The following is a 22,379-nucleotide window of genomic DNA, read 5'->3' on the forward strand; positions in this document are numbered from 1 at the left end:
GTCTTCTGTCCTCCCTCTCTCTGCACTGCTTCCTCTCCCCTTTCTCGCTGCTTCCCCATTCCCTTACCCACTCACCCCTCAGCTGGAGTGATGTTCTGGTCACCTGCCAAGGTTGTATCCAAAGGAAGCCAGCTGCTGCCCTTGTCACTTGAGGATATCCGCTGACGCAGGTCACGTGATCGGCTTTGCCCCACTCCAACAGGACCAAACTTGCTCCCGTCTTTTTTTGAAAAATATAAAAAAGCTTTGCACACTATGCATTTGTTTTGCTGGAAAGCTCAGCTGTTCACATTTTGCTCAACAGGTACCCTAAAGTAGGGTTTCCCAAAGTCTGTCCTGGGACCTCCCCTGGGTGCACGTTTTGTTTTTTGTCCTAGCACTACACAGCTGACTCAAATAACCAACTCATCATCAAGCTTTGATTATTTGAATCCACTGTGTAGTGTAAGGGCAAAAACCAAAATGTCCAGGACCGACTTTGGGAAACCATGCCCTAAAGAATCAAAATGGAACAGAATAAATGGCTATTAGGGGGATTCTATGTCTACAACAACACATTCACTTAATTTCAGATGGACCACCTCCTCCATCCCAAACCCACACAGAAGCCATGTGGTGACACCTTTTTTATATGGTGATGAGCCCTCCTAGTTTACATCTAGGCGACAAAGTGCAGGGTGGTCTAGCCGTCCAGACCATACTAGTCCCCAGTGAAAGGGGATTAAGGATTAGGAAACGTTAACATATCCGGTGACTTCCAGCCTGTGGAAGGCACTATCCCACTGAAAGTCAAAAGCTGGGAGTAAACACATGAGCCTGCCCGATTCTTTTTCTTCTCTAGAGGAGATGGGGGTAAACTGTAATCAGCTTCCTCTAGATATTTGTGATGTCTCCTGCGACCATATGGGAGAGCAGCAATCTAGCTGACCTTACTTTCCTCCCTCCCTTCTATAAACTCTCCACAAACCCTTAGGGATGGGCTGTTGTGGCCTGGTCCCTGTTCTCATGACCTCTACTGTATTACACACACACACCATTTCCTGTTTGAATTTTGGTTAGTGGTTTGGCCTGCCTGCTTTTTTAGGCCAGTGGGGACTGGTCAGTGTGTTATGGAAGCATTTAGCTGCTGAAAATCAACTGGAAATGCAAATGGAACAATAATAAATCAGTATCATGTTTGCAATTCCTTTTCCTAAATGGGTGTGCATTTTTTGACATTCTAATTGAAATGCAAAAAAAGATATTGCATTATCATTTTCATGTTTGAGTATGCATAATATCTGCCAATTTGAAAAATAAATAGCAAAGTGTGTTTGATATTTCATCCAGTACAACACTATCACATTTAAAAATCAAATGTAAATCCTTAAATGATCATTTCTCATGTTTGCCATTTAATTTCCTTGTGTTAGTATGAATTGTGACCAAAAATTCTCAATTGACAATGCTTTTCCAAACTCTGTGGTTGACTGTCAAAATGCAAATTCGACATATCAATTCTTTATTTTGCGATTTCATTTCCTCATTTGCGTTATCGCTTTCGACGTGTTGATTGTCAATCCGTTATGGACGGGGTTTTGGTAACGTGAGGCGGAAGAAGTTGTCTGTGCTTCCTGGCAACAGGGGAGGCTATGTGGACATGTCTGGTGTCCAAATTGATGATGTTTGTAGAGCAGCGAGAGACAAGTGGAGACGAACGGGTTCAGTCAGTTCAGGCCAGTCAGTCGTTCTGATGAGCCCTTCCCAGGTAGCTAGTTTATGCTTGTGGCTAGAAACATCCGCAAATATTTGAAACTTGTCTACCGAAGTTGGGACTTAGGAACGTTTTTCATTTTAAAAATGTTAATGTCGTAGTTATACATTTTATGTGAAAATCACTACAATAAATGTGATTTAGCTGTCACACTGGCCTGATATTGGCTACACTATCAAGCTAGCTATTTCCCTCATTACTGTGACAGGGAGGGGGGGGCGAAGGACTGTGCCCGTGTAGTTGTTGCCGGCTTGCAGCGCAAATTGAGCAGTGTAGACTGTATCACGGTGACATCCAGATGGTTACTACCAATATTACAAGTTATTTATGGTGAAGGCTGCTGTCCGACTCTAAATAAAATCAAGTGGGATGGAACAAATTGGAGATGGTGACCAAATCCAGATGGTGACCAATACTACAAGTTATTTCTCACTTGCCCATCGAAATAAACATCACTATCATCACTAAAACATCACTAAAAGGACATTCTACTCCAAAATGAATGAAAATAAATAAATGTATGTACAGTTGAAGTCGAAAGTTTACATACACTTCGGTTGGAGTCTTTAAAACTAGTTTTTCAACCACTCCACATATTTCTTGTTAACAAACTATAGTTTTGGCAAGTCGGTTAGGACATCTACTTTGTTCATGACACAAGTCATTTTTCCAACAATTGTTTACAGACAGATTATTTCACTTATAATTCACTGTAATTCACACACAATTCCAGTGGGTCAGAAGTTTACATGCATTAAGTTGGCTGTGCCTTTAAACAGCTTGGAAAATTCCAGAAAATGATGTCATGGCTTTAAAAGCTTCTGATAGGCTAATTGACATCGTGAGTAAATTGCAGACGTACCTGTGGATGTATTTCAAGGCCTACCTGCCAACTCAGTGCCTCTTTACTTGACATCATGGGAAAATCCAAAGAAATCAGCTACGTCCTCAGAAAAGAAATTGTAGGCCTCCACAAGTCTGGTTCATCTTTGGGAACAATTTCCAAATGCCTGAAGGTACCACGTTCATCTGTACAAACAATAGTACGCAAGTATAAACACCATGGGACCACGCAGCCGTCATACCGCTCAGGAAGGAGACGCGTTCTGTCTCATAGAGATGAACGTACTTTGGTGCAAAAAGTGCAAATCAATCCCAGAACAACAGCAAAGGATCTTGTGAAGATGCTGGAGGAAACGGGTACATATGTATCTATATCCACAGTAAAAAGAAGTCCTATATCGACATAACCTGAAAGGCTGCTCAGCAAGGAAGAAGCCACTGCTCCAAAACTGCCAAAAAAAATCAAAACTGCAGTTTGCAACTGCACATGGGGACAAAGATTGTACTTTTTGAAGAAATGTCCTCTGTTCTAATGAAACAAAAAAAGAACTGTTTGGCCATAATGACCATCGTTATGTTTGGAGGAAAAAGGAGGAGGCTTGCAAGCCGAAGAAGAACACCATCCCAACCGCGAAGCACGGGGGTGACAGCATCATGTTGTGGGTGTGCTTTGCTGCAGGAGGGACTGGTGCACTTCACAAAATAGATGGCAGCATGAGCACTGGTGCACTTCACAAAATACATAATTTCTTCCTTCCTCATGATTTTCTGTGGATATATTGAAGCAACATCTCAAGACATCAGTCAGGAAGTTTAAAGCTTGGTACAAATGGGTCTTCCAAATGAACAATGACCCCAAGCATACTTCCAAAGTTGTGGCAAAATGGCTTAAGGACAATAAAGTCAAGTTATTGGAGTGGTCATCACAAAGCCCTGACCTTAATCCCTTCCACCTCACATTATCAATACACCGCCCATCGTGTTTAATTAACACTTTTTGCTATTTCGTTGCGCTTTTGCGTTTTATTTTCGATATGTTAGACCTACATATGTTAGACCTACATATGTTAGACCTACATATGTTAGACCTACATATTTTAGACCTACATATCGAAAATAAAACGCAGAGGCGCAACGAAATGGCAAAATGAAGCGCTGCGATTGTCAAAATAATAATAATAATTTGATAAATCAGTCTTAAACCACACAGAGTATGGAAAAGAATTGCCAATTGCAACTGAGAATTCATTTGATTTTTGTCACGACAAGGAAAGGAAATGGCAAACATGAGTAATGATTTGTCATTTTAAGCATTTACATTTGATTTTTAAATGTGTTAGTGTTGTACTGGACAGTACCTTGGAAATGTAAATATTAGACACACTGCTACTTCTTTATCAAATTGTCAGGCATCATGCATACTCAATCATGAAAATTCTAATGCAATATATTACCTTTCATTTGAATTTTGTCACAAAATATGCATACCCATTTAGGAAAAGGAATTGCAAACATTATATTGATTTGTCATTTGCCCGTCTAGAATTTAAGGCTGAATTAAGTCACTCAGAGTTGACAGTGTCAGTGTCTCAGTGTGTGGGCTGTTACTGTGCCCTAACATACTGGCCAAGGCCAGCCAACAGGACATTTCATGGTTTCAGATTGGTTATTTGTTTGTTTATTTGGCAATGGCTTAAATCCGAATAGAACTCAACATTTTGCATACATACACATCTCTCTCTACACACACTCCTCAACCATACATCTACATGCATACACTCCTCCCTCCAAACACACATCCACCTTTTTCTCCAAAAATGGAACACAAACAAAGCAGAGTGACGCTAGCTTTTGGTACCATGCTGTTTCACTTTGGTGTACCACCCTCCACTGCCCCATCCCTATTCCCATATCCCTCCCTATATGCTGCTGGTTGTGCTGTATAGTTTGCCATGTGCACCTCCCAGGTTGTGGACCATATGATCATGTGCAACATCTGCATGCTAAAGCGCATCATAACTCCCCAGCAGCAACAGCAGAGCATCAAGACCACCTATCAGATAGGTGGTGCTACCAGCCACATTAATTGCAGGCTGCAAATGTGTGTTGTGGAACAATGTTCACTTAATTTTTGGAGGCTCTTGTGCTTGGTACCAAATGTGTGTCTTGTAGATTGTTTTGCAGTGGACTGTATTGTGAGCATGTTTTTATCATGTTCAGTATTTTGCAGGTATGGTGAAAACTTTTTCTTTGTCTTCAGGGATCTGTCACACAGCTGGGATCAATTTCAATTCAGGAAGTTAATTGAAATCCCAGTCTAAGAATAAAAAAATGAATCGTGCTTTTCAGTTTTTGAATTGGAATTTCAATACATCTCCCAAACCGAAATGGAATTGAGCCCAACGTTCCTCAATCTACTCCAGGGTACTAAACATGTGTTGTCTGGTTTGCAGGAAGCATCTACTCCAGTCCCGGCCTGTACAGTAAGACCATGACCCCCACTTATGACTCCAGAGACGGAAGCCCCCTATCCCCCACTACCGCCTGGTTTGGAGACAGCCCCCTGTCCGAGGGCAATCCCAGCATCCTCGCTGTCAGCCAGCCAATCTCCTCGCCCGATATCCTGGCCAAGCTCTACAAGCCCCAATCCCTCCTGGACAAGGCCAAGATCAACCAGGGCTGGATGGACTCATCCAGGTCTCTGATGGAGCAGGATGTCAAGGAGAATGAGGTGCTCCTCCTGCGGTTTAAATACCACAGCTTCTTCGACCTCAACCCCAAGGTACAGTATGTGGACCATTCTTTCCATCAGATGAGTCTTTATTAAAAACCATTTTTAAAATGTTTAGGGGGTAGATCAGCTTTAATATTGCAGATAGATTGTGGCTTCTATCAACGTAATTGTCTGCATCATTTCCAATTTCGGGAAAGTATTCAGACCCCTTCCCTTTTTCCACATTTTGTTACGTTACAGCCTTATTTTAAAATTGATTGATGAGGAAAAACATGTATTTAATCTACACACTATATCCCATAATGACAAAGCGAAAACAGGTTTTTAGATAAACATATACCCTATACCTCGAAATTGAACTCCTGTGCATCCTGGTTCCATTGATCATCCTTCAGATGTTTCTACAACTTGACTGGAGTCCACCTGTGGCAAATTGATTGGACATGATTTGGAAAGGCACACACCTGTCTATATAAGGTCCCATAGTTGACAGTGCATGTCAGAGCAAAAACCAAGCCATGTGGTCGAAGGAATTGTCCGTAGATCTCAAAGAGCAGGATTGTGTGGAGGAACAGATCAGGGGAAGGGTACCAAAATACCAAAAAATGTCTGCAGCATTGAAAGTCCTAAAGAACACAGTGGCCCCATCATTCTTAAATGGAAGAAGTTTGCAACCACCAAGACTCTTCCTAGAGCTGGTCTCCCGGGCCAAACTGCGCAATCGGGAGAAGGGCCTTGGTCAGGCAGGTGTCCGAGAACCCTATGATCACTCTGACAGAGCTCCATAGTTCCTCTGTAGAGATGGGAGAACCTTCCAGAAGAACCATCTCTGCAGCAAATCAAATGAAACTTTATTTGTCACATGCGCCAAATACAACAAGTGCGTAAGTTACCGTAAAATGCTTACTTACAAGCCCTTAACCAACAGTGTTAAGAAGTGCAGTTCAAGAATAGTTAAGAAAATATTTACCAAATAAACTAAAGTAAAAAATAAATAAAAATTATACAAAGTAACACAATAAAATAACGATACAGAGGCTATATACAGTGAGTACCGGTGCCGAGTCAGTGTGTGGGGTTACAGGTTAGTTAACTTCTCTGGGATATGTGGGACGCTAACGTCCCACTTGGCCAAAAGCCAGAAAAAATGCCGCGCGGCAAATTCTAATATATTACTATAAAAATCTAACTTTCATTAAATCACACATGAAAGATACCAAATTAAAGCTACACATGTTGTGAATCCAGCCAACAAGTCTGATTTCAAATAGGCTTTTCAGTGAAAGCACACCAAACGATTGTTAGGTCAGTACATAGCCACAGAAAAACACAGCCGTTTTCCCAGCCAAAGATAGGAGACACAAAAAGCAGAAATAGAGATAAAATTAATCACTAACCTTTGATCTTCATCAGAGGACACTCATAGGACATCATGTTACACAATACATGTATGTTTTTTGTTCGATAATGTGCATATTTATATCGACAAATCTCGGTTTACATTGGCGCCATGTTCAGAAATGCCTCCAAAATATCCGGAGAAATTGCAGAGAGCCACCTCAAATAACAGAAATACTCATCATAAACTTTGATGAAAGATACATGTTTTACATAGAATGAAAGATACACTTCTTCTTAATGCAACCGCAGTGTCAGATTTCAAAAATACTTTACGGAAAAAGCACACCATGCAATAATCTGAGACGGCGCTCAGATATAACAACATTTCTCCGCCATGTCGGAGTCAACAGAAATACGAAATTACATCATAAATTTTCCCTTACCTTTGATCTTCATCAGAATGCACTCCTAGGAATCCTAGTTCCACAATAAATCGTTGTTTTGTTCGATAAAGTCCATTACTTATGTCCACGTAGCTACTTTTGCTAGCATGTTTAGTACACATGTCCAAACGCTGGCGCAGATCCAGGCGAACGTCAGACGAAAACTTCAAAAAGTTATATTACAGGTCGAATAAACTTGTCAAACTAAGTAGAGAATCAATCTTCAGGATGTTATCATAAATATTAAATAACGTTCCAACCGGAGAATTCCTTTATGTCTACAGAAATAATGGAACGCAAGGCGATATCATTTGGAATGCGCGTGACCAAGAACTGGCACTCTGCCAGACCACTGACTCATTCCCGTCTCATCCGGCCCCACATCACAGTAGAGGCTTCATTCAACGTTGTACCGACTGTTGACATCTAGTGGAAGGCGTAGGAAGTGCAAACAGATCCATATCTTACTGGGATTTGAATAGGCGATGAGTTGAAAATCGAACAGCCTCAGAATTCTCACTTCCTGTTTGGATTTTTTCTCCGATTTTTGCCTGCCATATGAGTTCTGTTATACTTACAGACATCATTCAAACAGTTTTAGGAACTTCAGAGTATTTTCTATCCAATAGTAATAATAATATGCATATATGAGCATCTGGGACAGAGTAGGAGGCAGTTTACTCTGAGCACACTATTCATCCAAAAGTGAAAATGCTGCCCCCTATCACAAAGAAGTTAAGGTAATTTGTACATGTAGGTAGGGGTGAAGTGACAATGCATAGATATTAAACAGCGAGTAGCAGCAGTGTACAAAACAAATGGAGGGGGGGGGGGGGGTCAATGTAAATAGGCCAGTGGCCATTTGATTAATTGTTCCTCAGTCTTATGGCTTGGGGATAGAATCTGTTAAGGAGCCTTTTGGTCCTAGACTTGGCGCTCTAGTACCGCTTGCCATGTGGTAGCAGAGAAAAAGGTATATGACCTGGGTGACTGGAGTCTCTGACAATTTTATGGGCTTTCCTCTGACACTGCATATTATATAGGTCCTGGATGGCAGGAAGCTTGGCCCCAGTGATGTACTGGGCCACACACACTACCCTCTGTAGCGCCTTATGGTCAGATGCCGAGCAGTTGCCATTCCAGGCGGTGATGCAACGGGTCAGGATGCTCTCGATGGTGCAGTAAAACTTTTTGAGGATCTGGCTACCCATGCCAAATCTTTTGTGTCTCCTGAGGGGGGAAAAGGTTTTGTCGTGCACTCTTCATGACTGTGTTGGTGTGTTTGGACCATGATAGTACGTTGGTGATGTGGACACCAAGGAACTTGACACTCTCGGCCCGCTTCACTTACAGCCCTGTCAATGTTTTGGGGGCCTGTTCGGCCCACCTTCTCCTGTAGTCCACAATCAGCTCATTTGTTTTGCTCATACTGAGGGAGAGGTTGTTGACCTGGCACCACACTGCCATTTCTCTGACCTCCTCCCTATAGGCTGTCTCATCGTTGTCGGTGATCAGGCCTACCACTGTTGTCGTCAGCAAACTTAATGATGGTGTTGGAGTCATGTTTGGCTACGCAGTTATGGGTGAACAGGGAGTACAGGAAGGGACTAAGTACACACCCCTGAGGAGCCCCAGTGTTCAGGATCAGGGTGGCAGACGTGTTGTCTACCCTTACCACCTGGGTGCGGCCCATCAGGAAGTCCAGGATCCAGTTGCAGAGGGAGGTGTTTATTCCTAGTTCCCACAAAGCTCATCACTATTCTAAGGACCCTATGGTGTTGAACGCTGAGCTGTAGTCAATGAACAGCATTCTCACATAGGTGTTCCTTTTGTCCAGGTGGGAAGGGCAGTGTGGAGTGCGATCTGAATCTGTTGGGGCGGTATGTGATTTGGAGTGGGACTAGGGTATCCGGGAGGATGCTGTTTGTGAGCCATGACCAGCACTTCATGGCTACTGACGTGAGTGCTACGGGGTGGTAATAATTTAGGCATGGTCTGCTTGTCACATGTAGGTATTACAGACTGTCAGGGGGAGGTAGAAAATTTCAGTGAAGACAGTTGGTCCGCGCAAGACAGTTGGTCCGCGCATGCTTTGAGTACACGTCCTGGTAATCAGTCTGACCTCCTCAGCTTCGTGAATGTTGACCTGTTTAAAGGTCTTGCTCACATCGGCTACCGAGAGTGTTATCACTGAGTCATCCAGAACAGCTGGTGCTCTTGTGCATGCTTCAGTCTTGCTTGCCTCAAAACGAGCATAAAAGGCATTTAGTTCGTCTGGTAGGCTTGCGTCACTGGGCAGCTTGCATCTGCGTTTCCGTTTGTAGTCCGTAATAGTTTTCACGCCCTGCCACACCCGACGAGCGTCAGACCCGGTGTAGTAGGTTTCAATCTTAATCCTGTAATGACGCTTAGCCTGTTTGATGGTTCGTCTGAGCAATAGCGGGATTTCTTATAAGCTTCCGGATTAGTGTCCCGCTCCTTGAAAGCACTCCACAAATCAGGTCTTTATGGTAAAGTGGCCAGACGGACGCCACTCCTCAGTAAAAGGCACATGACAGCCCGCTTGGCGTTTGTTTAAAGGCACCTAAAGCAGGAGAAACAAGATTCTCTGGTTTGATGAAACCAAGATTGAACTCTTTGGCCTGAATGCCAAGCGTCACATCTGGGGGAAACATGGCACCATTCCTACGGTGAAGCATGGTGGAGGCAGCATCATGCTGTGAGGATATTTTTCAGGGGCAGGGACTGGGACACTAGTCAAGATCGAGGGAAAGATGAATGGAGCAAAGCACAGCGAGATCCTTGATGAACACCTGCTCCAGAGCACTCAGGACCTTAGACTTGGGTGACGGTTCTCCTTCCAACAGGCCAATGACCCTAAGCACACAGCCAAGACAACGCGGGAGTGGCTTCGAGACAAGTCAATGTCCCCGAGTGGCCCACCCAGAGCCCGGACTTGAACCCGATCAAACATCTCTGGAGAGACCTGGAAATAGCTGTGCAGCGACGCTCCCCTTTTAACCTCGCAGAGCTTGAGAGGATCTGCAGAGAAGAATGGAAGAAACTCCCCAAATACAGGTGTGCCAAGATTGTAGCTTCATACCCAAGAAGACTCAAGGCTGTAATCGCTGCCAAAGGTGTTTCAACAAAGTACTGATTAAAGGGTCTGAATACTTATGTAAATGTGATATTTCATATACAAAAATTGCACACTTCTAAAAATCTGTTTTTGTATTCTTATTATGGGGTATTGTGTGTAGATGGATGAGAGGGGAAAGCGATTTAAATCGATTTTAGAAAAAGGCTGTGGAAAAAGCAAAGGGGTCTGAATACTTAACGAATTCACTGTAAAAAAAAAAAAAAGAAATGTGACAGGTCGTTAGGTGTAGGCAGGGACAAAAGTAAATATGACTAAATAATTAATCAGGGGGGGTTTTCAACAAATAGACAGGTGTTGTCCTTTCCATGGTAGCCAATTGGCTAACTTTCTATTAAAATGTATTGTAATGAGAATGTATTTATTTTTGAGATATTTATACCAAGTATTCCCACTTCATCGTCGGACCATTTTATTGGTAAATTACACGGTAATGTCAAAGTTTAATTTTCTTTGGAGATACAATACGTAATATTGTACTTATGTTAATTTGGTTTTAATCTAGAGAGGTTTGAAATTTATCTAGATCCTCTGAGGCTGTGTAGGGATCCAAATTGCGGATTTAAAATAGAAAATTAATCGTCAGCATACAATGACACCTTTGTTTTTAAGCCCTGCTTTCTAGTCCCTTGATATTATTTTTGGATCTGATATTAATAGCTAACAATTTGATAGCCATAATAAATAGATAAGCCGATAGCGGACAGCCTTGTTTTACTCCTCTTGACAATTTAATACTTTCTGAGAAGTAGCCATTGTTTACTATTTTACTCTTGGGCTTACTATACATAACTTTAAACCATTGCATAAGAGATTTTCCAAAATTATAATAGTTCTGGCATTTATATATAAATTCCAGTCATACTTCATCAAAGGCCTTTTCAAAGTCCGCTATGAATATCAGGCCTGGTTTCCCAGATTTTTCATAGGGTTCTATTGTTTCCAGTACTTGTCGTATATTATCTCCAATGTACTGTCCATGTAAAAAGAAATCTGTCTGATAGATGAAAAATATCCGACAATACCGCTTCATTTCTATACGCCATGCATTTTGCTAGGATTTTGGCATCACAACACAAGTGTAAGGTGTTTCCATTTTTTTTTAGGTTGACTTAATCTTTATATTTACCATCTGGGTCCTGTTTCAGTAATAGAGAAATCATAGCTTCTTGCTGAGTATCTGATAGTCTACAATTTTTATAGGAGTGGTTAAAACATGTTAATGCCACATTCAAACATGCACACACACAACTCCCCACCAGCCTACAGCATCTACAGCTGACAGATTTTGGGGTGTGTGGAGAGGAGGAAGTACCCCTCTGGGCTGTCCTGTTTTCTCAGCTGGACTGTCTCGGAGTGCTTTGTATGTGGATCTGTGCTTGTGCAGAGACAGGCTTGGTGCCAGGGCTAACAGTATTTGTTCTCCCCCCTGCAGTATGATGCCATCCGGGTGAACCAGCTCTATGAGCAGGCCAAGTGGGCCATCCTGCTGGAGGAAATAGAGTGCACCGAGGAGGAGATGATGATGTTTGCTGCCCTGCAGGTGAGACCTGTGTAATGTATGTGTGTCAGTTTGTGTGTTTGTGCGTGCGTATATATTAATTGGCCTGATTGAGGACTGCAGTAGTTATCTTCTCTATGGGCTCACTGCCTGATGAACAGAACACAGAAGAATAACATTTTATTGGTCACATACACGTGGTTAGCAGATGTTAATGCGAGTGTAGCGAAATGCTTGTGCTTCTAGTTCCGACAGTGCAGTAATATCTAACAGGTAATCTAACAATTCCACAACTACCTAATACAAACAAATCTAATTAAAGGGATAGAATAAGAATATGTACATATAAATATATGGATGAGGGATGATCGAGCGGCATAGGCAGGATGGTATAGAATACAGTATATACATATGAGATGAGTAATGCAAGATATGTAAATATTATTAAAGTGGCATTATTAAAGTGACTAGTGATCCATTTATTAAAGTGGCCAATGATTTTGAGACTTGTATATAGGCAGCAGCCTTTGTGTCAGTGATGGCTGTTCAACCTCTCTAGGGTACGTGAGACGGTAGCATCCCACCTCTTCAACAGCCAGTGAAACTGCAGGGCGCCCAATTCAAAACAACAGAAATCCCATAATTAGAATTTCTCAAACATACATGTATTTCACACCATTTTAAAGATACACTTGTTGTAAATCCAGCCACAGTGTCCGATTTCAAAAAGGCTTTACGACGAAAGCAAACCAAACGATTATGTTAGATGAGTGCCTATTCACAGAATAACACAGCCATTTTTCCAGCCAAAGAGAGGATTCACAAAAGGCAGAAATATAGATCAAATGAATCACTAACCTTTGATGATCTTCATCAGATGACACTCATAGGGCGTCATGTTACACAATACATGTAAGTTTTGTTCGGTGAAGTTCATATTTATATCCAAAAATCTGAGTTTACATTGGCGCGTTACGTTCAGAAGTTCCAAAAATCCTTCTTTTTTTTTGCAGAGATTTTGCAGAGAGCCACATCAATTTACAGGAATACTCATAATAAACATTGCTAAAAGATACAACTGTTATGCATGGCATTTTAGATGCACTTCTCCTTAATGCAACCGCTGTGTCAGGTTTCAAAAAAGCTTTACGGAAAAAGCAAACCATGGAATAATCTGAGTCGGCGCTCAGAGCCCAATCAAGACACAAATATATCCGCCAAATTGTGCAGTCAACATAAGTCAGAAATAACATTAGAAACATTCACTTACCTTTGATGATCTTCATCAGAATGCACTCCCAGGAATCTCAGTTCCACAATAAATGTTTGTTTAGTTCGATAATGTCCATCATTTATGTCCAAATTCCTCCTTGTTGTTCTAGCGTTCAGTACACTTTCCAAACTCACAACGCGCGGGCAAGTCCAGCTGAAAGTACGGACGAAAAGTTAGTTATATTACAGTCCGTAAAAACATGACAAACGAAGTATTGAATCAATCTTTAGGATGTTTTTAACATAATTCTTCAAAAATGTTCCAACCGGAGAATTCCTGTGTCTTCAGAAGTGCGATGGAACAGAGCTCGCTCTCACATGAATGCACCTGGTCAGCGCATGTTCAGGTCATGGTAGACCTTACTCAATCCCCTCTCATTCCGCCCCCCTTCACAGTAGAAGCATCAGACAAGGTTCTAAATCACATCTAGTGGAAGCCTTAGGAAGTGCAACATTACCAATATCCCACTGTATCTTCAATAGGAGCTGAGTTGAAAATCGACCAACCTCAGATTTCCCACTTCCTGGTTGTATTTTTTCTCATGTGTTTGCCTGTCATATGAGTTATGTTATATTCACAGACAGCATTCAAACAGTTTTAGAAACTTCAGTGTTTTCTATCCAAATCTACTAATAATATGCATATTCTAGCTTTTATGGCTTTGTAGCAGGCCGTTTACTCTGGGCATGCTTTTCATCTGGACGTGAAAATACTGCCCACTACCCCAAAGAAGTTAACAGTCTGATGGCCTTGAGATAGAAGCTGTTTTTCAGTCTCTAGGTCCCAGCTTTGATGCACCTGTACTGACCTCGCCTTCTGGATGGTTGCGGGGTGAACAGGCAGTGGCTCGGGTGGTTGTTGTTCTTGATCTTTTGGCCTTCCTGTGACATCGGGTGCTGTAGGTGTCCAGGAGGGCAGGTAGTTTGCCCCCGGTGATGCGTTGTGCCGACTGCACCACCCTCTTGAGAGCCTTGCAGTTGTGGGCGGTGCAGTTGCCGTACCAGCCCGACAGGATGCTCTCAATTGTGCCTCTGTGAAAGTTTGTGAGGGTTTTAGGTGACAAGCCAAAATCTTCAGCCTCTTGAGGTTGAAGAGGCGCTGTTGCTCCTTCTTCACCACACTGTCTGTGTGGGTGGACTACTTCAGTTTGTCTATGATGTGTACACCAAGAAACTTAAAACTTTCCACCTTTGCAGCAGTACACAGAAACATGGTCCCCCAGATAACTGTATGCAAGGCTGTATGCTTGCACGGAGCAACTACAATTAAACCAAATGATCCTGTCTGTGACACCTTGGCTCTAGAAACAACCCATTCCAGACTCCTGCCATTGAAGATGGTTAGACTAGACACGTCACTGATACTTTAGACTTGTTCAAGTGCTGTTCAACCCCATAGTTAACTGCTGAGGAACTATTGATTATGTCACTGCTTCTTTTATACAAGTTGTGTAATATAAGAGGAATAGTGAAGAGCGGGAAGGACAGTGAAGGTATGATTTTGGGGGTGTGGGGATCCGAGTCTCTTGTGTCCCTTTGGGTTGCCCCCTGAGACCAGGGCAGCCCTGCTATTTCCGATCCTCGTAAAGCCTGAGTGACAGGACATGGGGACGCCAGTGTGTCCTCACCCCGATGGGTAATTATAGAGTAGCCATGGCTACCGGACTCACCCCACCGGAGGGATCACTCACTCCAACCCAACCTGTAGTCTCCTACACATTCCTCAATATCCCCAATTACACTGAAAGGTGATACTGTGCTAGGGTCTTCAACAGGTGCCGAGGTGTTTATTAATACACCATTGGTTGTCGGTTTAGTGGTTCATCCCCCCGAAGAGAAACTCAAGATGCTAATCTGCAGTGTGTTTGGATTAGCAGCTAGCATGTCGCTACCTGTCTGTTAGTGCCACTATCTATCGTTATCTCTTGCTGAGTTAATGGTAGCTGTGACAGTCATGGCTAAGGTGTCACTGATGAGATCAGGCAGGAAGAGAAGGGGTGGGTTTTTTACAGTAAGAGTTGAATGGTCGCTGTGTCCAGGGAGCTGCCTATCACCTGGATATGTCCGTGGGGCTAAGTATAGCGATTAGCCTGCCATGTCCAGCACAGTAAACACGACTATTTGGGGGATAAAGGACTACCCCCAACTCCAACCCTACACATACAAAACACATGCGCTAGAAATACACATGTACGCACCAGAAACACCCCCCCCCCCCCCTCCCACCCTCCCCAAGTGTCAGTAGAGCATTGGCGTCAGAGGTGGAGACATGGAGGGAGAAGCCTTTGTCCTACATTCTGAAACCCTAGCTGGCTATGGCCACAGAAGTGCAGTGTGTCCTGAAATATGCCTCTTTTCCTCTCCCTCTAACTCTCTCACCCCCACACTGTCTCTCTAACTCATTCGCTCCCTCTAGGCAGCTGTTCATTTATATTGAGGAGGAGGAGTAGGAGGTGGGGGGGTTGACAGTATAAATACAGTTTGTCAACAAGTTGTATTTAGTGTTGTTGAGGCATAGGCATCGTGCCACTGGGGGGGTAGACCAGAACCTGGTGAGACTGGCTCTATGTTGGTCCAGAGGATAGTGTGAATGAATGGCCAGGCAAGGCCAGAGACTCGTCCCAATTTAACAAACAGGATTCTGACCAGACTAGATGGTATTTCCATTGTGAATCAATGCAGAAATGTTGCACGCGATGTCCCAAGTCTGCACTACATGTGCTCCTAGTAAAGACACATTTACAGTCACTAATTTCACCTACTAAATAATCCCCCCCCCCCCCCCCCCCCAAAGCCACTCTGTCACACACATGGTTTCTACACACTGGATGCATAAACTGTCCATTGTCTATGAATTCTTTACTCACTTCAAAGAATTCAAAGTAATTATTGTTAATGAACAGTTAGTGCTTCATGGTACTCACTTCTACAAAACCCAAAGAAACTCAGAAGTATTTATTGGACAACCAGGTATGTTTGTGTGTTTTTACCACTTCATATGCTATGCAAGGGACGAGGCAATCACTACTAATGTACACAGAAACGGAAGCCAGTGGAGCAAACCAGAAAAGCTACATTACCAGTAATGACATTCACAATATCAAACAGGAGACTGGTGTTGACACATTATTCACTGTCATGGCATATAGTGTGAAGGACTGTTGGCTAAACATTTAGTCCTTTCTCTCTCCCCCAGTACCACATCAACAAGCTGTCCATCATGTCGTCAGACAACCACATGAACAACAGTGAGAAGGAGGTGGACGAGGTGGACGCTGCCCTGTCAGACCTGGAGATCACCCTGGAGGGAGGCAAGACCTCCAACACCCTGGTACTACACCTTAATGTCCTATACTAACCCCAACCCTAACCCTGTCAGAACTGGAGATCACCCTGGTACTACACCTTACTGTCCTATACTAACCCTAACCCTGTCAGACCTGGATATCACCCTGGTACTACACCTTACTGTCCTATACTAACTCCAACCCTGTCAGACCTGGATATCACCCTGGTACTACACCTTACTGTCCTATACTAACCCTAACCCTGTCAGACCTGGATATCACCCTGGTACTACACCTTACTGTCCTATACTAACCCCAACCCTAACCCTGTCAGACCTGGATATCACCCTGGTACTACACCTTACTGTCCTATACTAACTCCAACCCTAACCCTGTCAGACCTGGATATCACCCTGGAGGGAGGCAAGACTTCCAATACACTGGTACAACTACTGCACTTTACCGTAAAACACACTAGTTATGCAATTTACTGTACTTTACCTCACTGCTACTCTAGTGGTACATTCAATTAGAGCAAATGTTATTGGGCACATCCAGAGTGGCATATTATGGTTGAATCGGAATGTTAAACTCAAATCTCTCTACCCTCATATTTATGCCAATATGACACCAATGTAGATGAAAATTTGCAAATCAACTTGATTTGAGGAACACAACACACGCCCGTCATAATCCATCCGGCCGTTACCGAGAACCACTATACTGGATTGTTGACATGGTCGTGTTAGTATTACGGTTGTCAGAATTTTTTTTTGCCCAAACCTAGCTCAAATTCTAGATGTCAGAATAAAACGAGGCTACAGCGTCCATATGGTGACCATTAGACTTAGATCCATTTAGACTGAATAAGTTAATAGGCACAACATGCACATTTCTGCCCAATAAAAATCTATGTTCTACCTTTTTTTCTGACAATTAATTTCTGACAATGCTAATATTTTTTGGCCAAATCTCAAAGTTTTAAACCCAGGGCTGCGGTCCAAACACTTAGAAGACACCCTCGTTCACTTACCCTCACCTTATGCCCTTGGGGGAATCGCCATTGCCATCTTGGAGGGTGGTCCAAATGATTTGACAAGCAAGGGAAGTTTGCATCGTAAGTCCCTCAGCCCTTGTTTTTAGTCGGCTTTGCGAGTGAACAATTATGTTCACTCCGGGGCCTGAAACTCCCCTTAATTCAATTTGAGACGATTGTACATCCGCTAAGAAAAGTCTGCGAAAACTTAAAAACAGCATCAATGGAGAAGTCAACATACAAGTGTAAGTAAAAACAAATGCAAATAATTTAGAAATTGTGCCAGTAATGCACATGACGGCATAAACACGTCACGTAAATGTTATAATTTTTTTTTGACCCTTTGGAAATTGTATAAATAAAACATTTTCCTTCAGAATTTCCAGCTAGGCAGGCTAACGTTATTTAATTTGATAGCTATCATACAGTAGGCGTATATTAATAATAATATATTTAATAGACATGCACTCATAATTGACGTAGCGCATATAAAGCACACACAAGCTACCGGTGGCTGAAAACACAATCGTCACAGGATGAACAAGTGACTAATTTCCGGCCAAAATAATTTCTTCCTCCCTTGCCCTGCATGTGTATACTCCTCAGACGTCAGGATTCGTCATCAGAAGTGTCCACAAAATTTGAGGGCTATGAGTGGCTTTGGACCGCAGCCCGGGTAGAGCAACTTGACTAGTAGAAAGCTAGCAGCTGTAGCTAGTTAGCTAGCTTACACCGGTTGGATGAGAAGCAAAAGGAAGGTAGCTAGGTATATTTTGCTATGGAGGGTTTTTCATATGGCTGAAATCACCTGTGTAAACTGCTGACCTGGAAACTTGGATATCCATTTAAATAGTGTTAAGTTGATGTACAGTGGGGAGAACAAGTATTTGATACACTGCCGATTTTGCAGGTTTTCCTACTTACAAAGCATGTAGAGGTCTGTATTTTTTATCATAGGTACATTTCAACTGTGAGAGACGGAATCTCCAAAAATCCAGAAAATCACATTGTATGATTTTTAAGTAATTAATTAGAATTTTATTGCATGACATACGTATTTGATCACCTACCAACCAATAAGAATTCCGGCTCTCACAGACCTGCTAATTTTTCTTTAAGAAGCCCTCCTGTTCTCCACTCATTACCTGTATTAACTGCACCTGTTTGAACTCGTTACCTGTATAAAAGACACCTGTCCACACACTCAATCATACAGATTCCAACCTCTCCACAATGGCCAAGACCAGAGAGCTGTGTAAGGACATCAAGGGTAAAAATTGTAGACCTGCACAAGGCTGGGATGGGCTACAGGACAATCGGCAAGCAGCTTGGTGAGAAGGCAAACACTGTTGGCGCAATTATTAGAAAATGGAAGAAGTTCAAGATGACGGTCAATCACCCTCGGTCTGGGGCTCCATGCAAGATCTCACCTCGTGGGGCATCAATAATCATGAGCAAGGTGAGGGATCAGCCCAGAACTACACGGCAGGACCTGGTCAATGACCTGAAGAGAGCAGGGACCACAGTCTCAAAGAAAACCATTAGTAACACACTACGCCATCATGGATTAAAATCCTGCAGCGCACGCAAGGTCCCCCTGCTCAAGCCAGCGCATGTCCAGGCCCGTCTGAAGTTTGCCAATGACCATCTGGATGATCCAGAGGAGGAATGGGAGAAGGTCATGTGGTCTGATGAGACAAAAATAGAGCTTTTTGGTCTAAACTCCACTCGCTGTGTTTGGAGGAAGAAGGATGAGTACAACCCCAAGAACACCATTCCAACCGTGAAGCATGGAGGTGGAAACATCATTCTTTGGGGATGCTTTTCTGCAAAGGGGACAGGACGACTGCACCGTATTGAGGGGAGGATGGACGGGGCCATGTATCGTGAGATCTTGGCCAACAACCTCCTTCCCTCAGTAAGAGCATTGAAGATGGGTCGTGGCTGGGTCTTCCAGCATGACAACGACCCGAAACACACAGCCAGGGCAACTAAGGAGTAGCTCCGTAAGAAGCATCTCCAGGTCCTGGAGTGGCCTAGCCAGTCTCCATACCTGAACCCAATAGAAAATCTTTGGAGGGAGCTGAAAGTCCGTATTGCCCAGCGACAGCCCCAAAACCTGAAGGATCTGGAGAAGGTCTGTATGGAGGAGTGGGCCAAAATCCCTGCTGCAGTGTGTGCAAACCTGGTCAAGAACTACAGGAAACGTATGATCTCTGGAATTGCAAACAAAGGTTTCTGTACCAAATATTAAGTTCTGCTTTTCTGATGTATCAAATACTTATGTCATGCAATAAAATGCAAATTAATTACTTAAAAATCATACAATGTGATTTTCTGGATTTTTGTTTTAGATTCCGTCTCTCACAGTTGAAGTGTACCTATGATAAAAATTACAGACCTCGACATGCTTTGTAAGTAGGAAGACCTGCAAAATCGGCAGTGTAACAAATACTTTTTCTCCCCACTGTATCTATAACAGGGTTCGTAGCGTAACGGTTGGCGTCACTGCCCTGGGATTTGAAGGTCCTGGGTTCGCCTACCGGAGGGGATATTTTGACCATTCTCTTTCGTGTATAGATTTTGACCCCCCCTCCCTTTCCCAAAACACACACACACCGTCAGATGCACTCCATCCCTACAGTACAAATGAACACAATAAATTGCACAGGTTGTAAACGTTTCTCCTTTTCTGGCGCCACTTTCATTTGAGAAGCTAAGAAATTTGTCAAGCTGGCCCGGGTGGAGCTGAAAATTGATTCGCACATCTTAAGCTTATTGTACACTATCAGTTGTACTTATTTAAAAGCAGCCTATGTTCTCTTACAAATGAGTACTCCCATCTGTTTTCATATTTATACTGCCATTTATAAATGTGGGAATGTGTGCTCTTTTACTGCTGTTGGACAGCTGTGTACAGCATTACTAAGAGCATTTGTAGCTGAAGGATTTAGCGCCCCAATCCAATGTCATATTTGTAAATATGTGTTCTTAAAAGTGTTTTGTACTTGTCTATTGACTTTTGTATTTTACAGGTGTTTCTCAGCAGTTTGCCACAGTGTTTGTATCAGGAGTTACCAAGATTGCTATTGACGAGCCACAGGGTTATGCAGGCTTTTTTGTTCAAGCCCCGTGCTACCACACCTGATTTTACTACTCCGCTGTTGATCAAGACCTCAGCTGTTCATCGAGACCTTGAATAGTACAGTCAGGTGTGGTAGAACTGGGATTGAACAATAAATCCTGCATAACCCTGTAGCTCTTGAAGAGCAGTTATGGCCATCCCTGAACAATATCTGATGAATATACGATTGTACATTGTATATTTTGTAATAACTCACTATTGTTTACAGGTAATGTAGTATCCTACTAGGCCTTTCTTCAGTACACTTTAAAGTACATTTTCATGTTAATAGGTACATGTTGATTATTTTGTATTTTCCAGCAGCTTTCTCGTTTTTCTTGTTACAAGAGATCAGTGAAAAATTATTCAGTTTACACCATATATTGGCTTAAATGGGTTTCTGGTTTTTCGCTTTCCTCTGGAAAATCAGCTGTTAATATAAAATAAATACTAATAACTACATTATTTCAGTTGCCATTTGTCATTATTGTGTACTTTTACTTTTATTGCTATGTTTTGTTGTATTATAATGTTGTAAAATAGTGTTATATAAGCACCTTCTGGTGTAAAAACCATGGCAATTAGTCAGGCTGTTTGAGAAGGTTTGAATCCTAAGCAACCTGCCTACACATTGTTTGTAGTACAATAGACCAGCATAGCTACTATAGTACATTAGGTCAAAGCTGTGTGCTGGAAAACCTTAGAGCATCGGTGAAGTACGCATTGTGGTGCACATTTCCTTTTTTGGCTTCAGACCAATGCCTACTCTCACTTAAAACATTTTTTTTTTAGTTTGACTAGGGTCTGGGTGAGAACTTCACTGCAAGGCAAAAAGCTACTTCAGAAGGTGTATGTTCTAATGATGTATATAAAGACTAGAATGCTGATGCTATGTGTTGGTCAGTGAGAGGCTTTAAAGCCACCGGTCGGCCATATTGGCACTCCCCAGTAATAGCGGTCCTCCACAAGAATGAATGGAATTCTACAGTATTTCAATTAAATATTTAAAGGACAAAATTACGTGTATTTAAGTATTTTGTTTTTGTAGTGGGGACAGTAACATTAACACTTTCTAACAATTATAATTTAAGGAGAATGTTATATATTTGATTATTTATATGTTTAGCTCACATAATATATCTTAAAAGTATGCATTAGGTGTCTGTAATAGAATAAACGTGGTAAAAACACTTAAACATTAAGACATTTCTATAGCTTCCAAAATATTTTTCTTTTACAACGGTGGGGAAATGCGAAGATGGAGGTACGGTGGCTTAAAAACAGCACCCCCTGTCAGTTATCTAGTGTATATATATAAATTATTGGTAAATTCTGTATGGGTAGTGGGTATCGCATGATTTGGCCATTGTTTAAACTGTCTGCCCCAACCAACAAGTTTATACAGCTTATCTGAGGAAGTTGAAGCTTGATTACCTAACTGTTTTCTTTTATATGCAACTCTGAGCGATGACATTGCAAACATAGAAAGTCAAACTTGAGGTCATTGTTAAAGTTGTGCTTTATAATCCTGTCCTTGTCCTTTCTTAATAATAACCATTCAACCAGCACTAAACATGTTTCTTCCTCTCAGGGTGATATCACATCCATTCCTGAACTGGCTGACTACGTCAAAGTCTTCAAGTAAGTTCAACAACTGCTTCAGTGGTAGAAGTTGTCTTTAATCACAGATCTAGGATCAGTGTATCATCCTGAAATCTATTAGGGGGAAATTCTAAACTGACCTTAAATCAGTGGCAAAGAGCCAACTAGCCAGTTCCTCCTAACTCTCCAGACTGCCTCCGTTGATTCATTTTAGCCCTTTCTTGATGTTTGCTAATGACTGGCCATGCGCCTTTAAAGAAGGCATTGTGCCTGGGATGTTAAATCT

General features: G+C 42.3%; 1 protein-coding gene across 6 annotated transcripts in view; it reads left to right on the forward strand.

The window, feature by feature from the left end:
• The window catches only part of LOC129811833 (fermitin family homolog 2), a 123,629-nt gene that overhangs the window by 92,913 nt on the left and 8,337 nt on the right, over window positions 1-22,379 (forward strand). For all 6 annotated transcript variants that reach the window (XM_055863483.1, XM_055863485.1, XM_055863486.1 and 3 more), the window contains 4 exons: window positions 5,050-5,378; window positions 11,707-11,814; window positions 16,241-16,375; window positions 22,083-22,132. In XM_055863483.1, coding sequence (XP_055719458.1) covers window positions 5,050-5,378; window positions 11,707-11,814; window positions 16,241-16,375; window positions 22,083-22,132 — 622 coding nt within the window. The remainder of the gene's footprint in view (window positions 1-5,049; window positions 5,379-11,706; window positions 11,815-16,240; window positions 16,376-22,082; window positions 22,133-22,379) is intronic.

This window comes from Salvelinus fontinalis, chromosome 15, assembly GCF_029448725.1.
Source record: "Salvelinus fontinalis isolate EN_2023a chromosome 15, ASM2944872v1, whole genome shotgun sequence".
NCBI classification, from domain to species: Eukaryota; Metazoa; Chordata; class Actinopteri; order Salmoniformes; family Salmonidae; genus Salvelinus; species Salvelinus fontinalis.